The 7,972-nt window shown below is 40.2% G+C and overlaps 1 protein-coding gene across 1 annotated transcript; it reads right to left on the bottom strand.

Moving 5' to 3' along the window:
- Window positions 1-6,635: 6,635 nt before the first annotated feature.
- Window positions 6,636-7,949, bottom strand: dctpp1 (dCTP pyrophosphatase 1). The gene has a single exon (XM_026171387.1). It carries the CDS (start codon window positions 7,849-7,851, stop codon window positions 7,366-7,368), a length of 486 nt encoding a protein of 161 aa, XP_026027172.1. The 5' UTR covers window positions 7,852-7,949; the 3' UTR covers window positions 6,636-7,365.
- Between the last annotated feature and the right edge of the window lie 23 nt (window positions 7,950-7,972).

Below are 7,972 nucleotides of genomic sequence, written 5' to 3'. Positions count from 1 at the left end.
GTAGCTCATCACCACACTGTCGAGGAACGCTGAACAGCTTGTCGGGCTGCACTTGTCTGGGTTGATAGTGGCAATCAAGTCTGTTAAAACCTGCGTGCTGGCGGCAGCACTTCTCACAACGAGTTTGCACAATCGCACATTAAAATCAACAGCATTAACTCATCAGTTTCACACTTCGCTAGTCGTCCCATTTTCCGAGCTTTGGAGAACTCGATTTAAATAAACAGGAGGTTTTACCAAAACCTGCCACAAAACTGTCTCTCACCATCACCATCATTTCAGTTACCGCTCACTGCTAGACAGGACAGTTTCCTCACTTTACACTGAGACTCATTACCAAAGGAAAAAGCAGGCGTCATCTGCATCACATCTCTAAATGGCATAGTCAGAAACTGCCCTGTAAATAAAGTTCATTCAATTGTTTATTAGTTCTAGTTGAGCTCAGTGCAGCCCATTTTGCATTATATTTTGCCTCAAGAAGGCAATTTGTTTATGCATATGAACTACATTGAACCATACAAGACAACAGACCATAGAAATGAGCCAGAGTGTCTACTGCAAAACAATAAAGCAGATCACCACGGGTCATGGGAGGCCTGGAGTGGAGTCAGTGTTTCGACTGAACAACTGAATGCAGTTAAATACATAAGTATGATACAGTAGTGCGCAGCAAATAAGCAAAGGGAATTCAGTCAGCCACCTGCATCTGGAATTGATGTGTTGTTAAATGGATGCGGAGTAGTAATGAGTTTATTTGGTGTCTGAGACAGACACTCCCTGCAAGCAAACGCCGAGCTCAGCACAGAGGAGACTGGCGAGTGACAGTGATAAACTCCACCACAGGAGAATCAGAGCCTACAGGTGGAGGCCGGGCTTATGAAATACTGAAAGAGCAGAGGGAGGGTAGAAGTGGTGTCTGCATTTCAGGCTGAGCGCTAGCCGGCCCATGCATCTTTATTTGCCTTATGATCCGTATATTTTAAAAAATAATGTTTATATCAGCAAATACAGGACACCATATACAAAGACTGGCCAACCAGACTGGGCTCTAGTATAAACTCTGGAACTGGAACTGTGCTGTTTCTCCAAATGTAATATGAAAAACTGTCAATTTAATGTACTTGCATGTATATGGGGCTTTTCTAGTCATACTAGAATAGAATAGAATAGAATAGAATAGAATAGAATAGAATTCAACTTTATTGTCATTGCACATGCACAGGTACAGGGCAACGAAATGCAGTTTGCATCCATCCAGAAGTGTTTTAGTGATATAGATATATTACAATATATATTAGCAATAGTATAGATATGTAAGTATATTACAGAAATGGGTCTATTATAGTATGTTATAATGTACACGGTATGAAGTATGTTGTGAATATTCTATAACTATAAGTATGTACAGGCTGTCGTGAGTACAAGCTATGTACAGGCTATGAACAGGATATAAATATGAAAAACTATACAGAATATGAAATAAATAACTTTACAGAAATCTGAGATATACAGCTATACAGAAGTGGGAACTATGCAAGTTATAAACAGTTGTAGGATTAAAAATTATCGAATGTACAGAATGATTATTTACACAGAGCTATACAGTAGTGCAGTTAAGATAAGTGAGGGTGTAGATAGTTTCTATACTAACCCCTCAAGTCACATTTTAGCGAGTCACATTCAGATTGCACTGAATCCATTAGTTAAACTAATGTGCATGTCTTTGGACTGTGGGAGGGAGCCAGACTAACCGGACGGAGCCCACACAGTCTGAAGGAGAACATGCAAACCACTCCACCCTTATGCCATGCAAGCACACAGACATGCCATGTTTACCTGCTGGATTTGGTTAAATGTGTGGAGTGTGGAGAGAAAAATCATGCAAATCATCACCTCTCTGTGTCAAAAGTCAAGGTAAGTGTCCATTCAGGCCTATGTTGCAGGGAAAAAAAATGTGAATTACTCCCTTTTAACACATATCTCCATACACTGTGATCTTTCTTCCCCATTTCAGTGCTCTTTTCCTTTAGATTTAAAAACTGATGAATATACACAAATGATGTATTTTATATGTGTCCAGAGAACTTTGATCTTCAGTCGCAGTTTTACTCAGACTTGATGGCTGCACCTGAATGCTTTGGCTTACTTTCAAAGAAACTTTATCATAAGGTAAAGTAAGATATTTGGACTAGTCATATGAGCAAAAGCACAAATGTTACTAATAACAATAAAGACTGCTCTGTTCCCAAAGTGTCTAAGTAAGCCAAGGCTGTAATAATATAACAAAGTTAATTAATAATAAAGTAATCATCAACCACTAAAAGGAGGCATATTTGAAAAGGCTGCCTAAAGGGTTTTCTCTTCTCTTGGTCTCAAAGCTGGTCTGAAATGACAGGTATTAAGGTAGGTAAATTGTGCACCATATATGCATGTGTGTATATAATTTATACAATGTATAAATTAGAAAGAGGTAGTGCAATATTTTAGCAGTCTACAATAAGCAACAGCCTGGAACCAAATGCCACCATGCAGACAATAAAGATAGATTTGACCGTAAAACCACCAAGGCACTCATATAAATGTTTAATTGTTGGCAGGAAATTTGACTTGTTCCATTGCTGCATTGGCTCAGCTGCTTGGTCTGGATGAAAAGGAAGGAAAGTGCCAAGGAGTCAATGCTCAGAATGGATCCGTTTGGGGTATTCAGGACATGATTGTCTGTGGCTAAAGCACACAAAAAGGAAGAAATCGTGGCTATCCATTAGCGATGGTTACAGAAAGAGTCTCTGTGTGCTTCTGTACGTGTGCATCTGCGTGTACATGTGTATGGGATGTGATGTGAACCCCTGCTGCTGGATAACCTCACTGTGTGAGATCTGACAGCTCCCACTGCTGTCTCTATGACAGGATAAAAGAGCGCCTGTGTGTGTGAGAGACTCAGATAGTGAAAAGGAGGAGGAAGTGGCCACAAAGAAAGCGAGAAACCAAAGCCTTTTCACACAAAAAAATAAATATGTTCACTCAAGTAAATGTCTCTTTGAAAGCTTATCTGTTTGAGCATGAACAACTAGATGTCCCACACTTCTTTGAAACTCACAACAAGCGACTGCAGGCGCGATGGTATCTGCTGAGCTGTTAACAAGACGAAGAAAATCTAAGATTTAAGTCATCAAAAGTCTTAAATGTAATTATGCCCCCAGTGCTGTCTTCAAACAAGGCACAGCACCATAGGAACCATCTGATTTCTTTCTAAAAAAAATATGAAGAAACAAGGGTACAAAAATCCTCCCCCCAGCTTGCTTTCAAGCAACAATTATAAAGTTTTTAAAGAGTGGCGTATAAGCACACAGAAGGACACGGGTCTGCACCGCAAGATAACAGGTGTACATTCATTTCCCACTTTTAAGTCAAAGAAATACAACATATTGACAAATGCAGCAACAAACAGAGACGTCGATACAGTTTGTGGGCCTGTTATTGTTGTGTGGTTCGGAGCAGTCCAAGCATACAAACCCTGCCTGCAAGCGTGTAATTTGCTGTGACACTTGTGAGATGGTTTGTGCTCCCGGAGAACTTTGATGTATTTGTAGCATTTCCAAGCCATTTGCCCACTTTGGCTTTAAAAATACAGCTTCCATCAAACAGCAGGTAGAGGGTACATGAAGTACGCTTATCAACAGTCAATGGAATCCACCATTACATATTAGTTCTTAAGTGTACTTAAGGTCTTAAGGACTTACAAGGATTTTTGGGATTTCTAGGCTATTCCAATTACTGCAGCCTTTAAAGCATGGGTGCTAAAAAAAACTTATAAAACATTTACATATGACAACTTATGAAGAAACGTTAGTATTTTAATTTGCTATGGTGCTCATTTGTTTTGGGTTCCAACAAATATTTAACATGCAGAAAGCTCTGGAAGATTACGGTCCATATGCGGCACAGCAGGCTTTCATAAGCGAATTATGTTAAATATTTTACACAGACACAGATATTTTTCTCCAAAATTATGAGGTGTGAACTATAACACAGTGCCGACTGGTATTCAGTCAGTGGCTCGGTTCAGGGTTCTGCCTGGCAAGTGGATGGACGTTGAAGGAACATGGATGCATCTATGCAGTGTATTCTAGTTGTGCATGTGTTCTTTTCTTCTAAGTGGTTCACACTTATAATCAAGGTACGCAGGAGAACATTACTGAGCATACAATGAATAGAACCCTGAAGCAGATGGGCTATAGCAGCAGAAGATTACACCAGGTGTCACTCCTGTCATCTAAGATCAGGAAACTTACAGTATATAAACAGTATATCTTATACTATAGTATAAGAAATACTGTATAAGTCTCAGTAGATATCCTACACAATACATTTAGGCTGTAAACATTTACAATTAGTTTTTTTTCCTGTTACTTTTCTGTGTGGGTACACGTGGCTCTAAAATAAAAGACCTTCTGCTTCCTGGAAAGTATCAAAAGCCACCACCCAACTGTAAAATCCTAAAGCCAGTGTGTGCATAGTTTTCTGCCAAGCAGTAGGCATTGTGGCTGCAAGTAAATTAACTTAATAATGTCAGTCCATAGAGTTTGCTAATATTGGCCACTACACACTGCAGTGAATACATGCTGGCAGAAGATTAAGTCCTGAGGGGTAGAAACATAAAGACAAGTGTTATACGTGCTATTCCTTATATTTTACAGACATTGACTTATTTAAGAGATTTAATTAAAAAGTGTGAGTGATTCCCACAAGATTAGAAAAACAAGTGAATGTTAATTTAAGAATAGCTCTTTGATCAGGATATTCAGAAACAGGCATCTCACATATACCATAATTTGATGGTGAACACTAATGTGGGAAGCCTCACATTCTGTTCCACTCTGTTCACAGCCAACAAGGCTTCTTAAAGTAAAGATTTCTTACTAAATCTGTCCCGAGGTGGTCTCAGAGAAACAGCACACCAGAAGCCTGCAGGTAGAACAGGGGGTAGGCTTAAAATGGCTACATTTAACCCTCCTGAGACAGCTGTAATTGCAGCTTGCTACCTGCCTGGCATTCATCTAGACGGTGAATATTGCGATAGCACCTACAAAGTGTCACGATCATCCATTTAAGAGCAAACTGCTGTTGTGCAATGATGTTCCCTGTGCAGCACATACGTCTGCTGTCTGCTCTGCCTGTTGTTTTGGATGAAACGAAAACGGATTTCACTTTCAGCCGAGGAACAAAACTCGCACTAGTGTGGGAATTATGGATGATGTACAACAAATTAGGGTAGCTCTGCGCTTCATTTGATTAACGCAGAAACAAACACAACACTTGCTTCTTTTTCTTCTATATAATCCTTCACTTCAAATAAAGAAGTTGTATGCGCAAATAACATTAAGAAGAGAGGAGTTTTCATATCAAATGCATACCACCAGATATGAGCAACTGCCTATTTTTTAAAAGTGGAAAGCTATATCATAGACGCTGCAAATAAAGCTGTTTACTTTGAAGTGAGGCTCAGCTCGCATACAGCAGCATCTTATTGATACATGGCTGTTCTCCTTTGCAGCCTGTGGATGACTCATTCTTCCAGCTGAACGCCAGTATACACAGCTGATGGCAATGTTTGCATCTCGGAGCACATCAAACAAAGAAAATCAGACGCTTCAGCGTTACGCTAAATGCCTCACTTGAGCATCCAAATGCATTTTACTTTTAAAATCTTTGCATGCAGAAATATAGCAAGAGATTCACTTTTCACACCGATTCTTGAAAAAAATGCTGATTTAAATTAGACAAAACAACTAAACTACCAGCATGGAGAAGCATGAATAGGTGAACAAGAGGTAAAACTGTAAATCCATTTAGCCAAATGTACACTAAATAAAAAAGCACTTCAGAAAAGGGAAGTGGTGATTTATTGCTGTCATAATTTTTGCAATTTTTAGTCTTTCATTTGGTTTAGATTTAGTAGGTTTAGCCTTTAACAACATTGTTTACCAAAAAAAAGCCATCTATAAAACACAGTTTAGGCTGTCATGGTTTGGGGTTGCAGCCAGTGGTGTAGAGGATGTTGTCAAAATTGATGTAAATATGAGCGCAGAAAAGTATCATAAGATTTTGATTTACTATGTGATACACCTGGAAAGTATCTCATTGGCAACAGCTTCATTTTTTAGCATAAAAATGATCCCAAACACAATGTCAGTGTAGTAAAAGCATATCTGGATAGAAAAACACACATATCGCATGGAAAGGTCTTACCAGAACCCAGACAACATTCAAAGAAGAGCTTTAAATGTCCTGAAGATACCTGGAGAACTATTTCTGAAGACTACTTAAAGAAATGACAAGAAAGCTGCCTAAATAAGTTTAGACTGTGCTGAAAAATAGACGATCATACCAAATATGGACATTAAGATTGGCAGAATTATACAAACTGCTTTTGTCTTATATGCTGAATTTCCATATACATTTATGTTTTAACAGAATTTTTAAAAAAAAAATTAAAGGTGGCTCAAGACTTTTGCACAGTGCTATATATACACAATTTCAAATACAGGATCCTTTCATCCTTACTTCACTTAACCTTTCGTTTTCATGTGAGTGTGGGACACTTCCACGTGATTATAGTGTCTTAGAAAGAACTTGTAAAAGAAAAAAAAAGGATGGATTGTAACTGCTCTTTATTACAGCCCAAATACAAATGTCCTGATTTATGGACGTAACTTGCCTTTTCATGAATAATAAGACATTATTGAATCAGCAAATAAAGTGGACAGCAAGATGACCTGACATGTGACTGAAATCAAAACATCGATTAAGGTACAAGACTGCTTAATCAACTGCAGGCTGGTTAACAGATTACTAATCCAGTTTCATCCTTTAAAACACAAAACTGCTGAGTGAAAACATGACTCGGACTCAACTTTTACTTATGACAAAATGATAAAAACATCCAAATTTGAAAAATATGCTGATACATTTGGATGGAAAAAAGAGACGAGACTGCCAGTTTGGCACTGATCAACACTCCACTCCGTGCTGACACTGGAGCCAATCTAAATAACTTAAAATGTTTAGTGACAAATAAACCCCCGAAAGGCGATGCGCAACAGTCCCACCTTAAACTAACAGAGGCACAGCTAAGGTCAGACTAAAACTCAGGACTTAAAAGTGAACTTCAGTAAAAGCCAACATATTCCTTGAGTTCGGATAACTCCCAGATAACACAACAGTTGAAGGTTTTCGTGGTTTCCTAACATGTAAACCCAGAAAATGTCATTTAAACCGAGCTGTGATTGTGCAGCGTTTGTGGGTCTTTATTAAACAGCAGCAGGTCCAGCAAACACACTCCACCAGTGCTCTCCCCCTCGTCCATCAGTCTTTATACTCCGTGTACTTCTTGGCTGACCCCTGCACTTTGCTGGCGGGGTATTTCAGACGGTTTAGAGCCATTTTACGGAGCACCGCTTGTGGGAGATCCACGCGACACTTCTCGGCCAGCTCCACGAGGTAGATCAACACGTCGCTGAGCTCGTGCGCCAGCTGCTCCCGCTCGGTCTCGGTCCAGTCCGGCAGGCCCTCGGCTACCTCTCCCTTCCACTGGAAGAGCTCTGCCACCTCGCCCACCTCCCCGACCATGGCCAGCAGAAGGTTGCGGGGCTGGTGAAACTGGTTCCAGTCTCGCTCGTCCGTAAAATCGGCCTGCATGCGCCTAATATCCTCGATGGAGGGCTCGGAGCTGAAGGTGAACCTCTGCGGCCGCTTCGACTGCGGCGACGCCTCTGCACAATCTCCGTTTACCGCAGCTGTGTGCGCCTCTTCATTGACCCCACACGCGTCTTTTCCGTTTGTTGCCATCATTTTCTGTGTGTTTAAACAAACTCCGAGGCTTGTAAACAACCCGCCTCTCTCCTATCCAGTGAAGAAGTCCCGCCAGTTCTCAAACCGGAAATGATGCCTCTTTACTCGGAAGCTGGAAAAT

This window comes from Astatotilapia calliptera, chromosome 6 (assembly GCF_900246225.1).
Source record: "Astatotilapia calliptera chromosome 6, fAstCal1.2, whole genome shotgun sequence".
Lineage (NCBI taxonomy): Eukaryota > Metazoa > Chordata > Actinopteri > Cichliformes > Cichlidae > Astatotilapia > Astatotilapia calliptera.
Note: the sequence above shows the minus strand (reverse complement) of the source record. Positions and strands in the feature narration are given on the sequence as shown.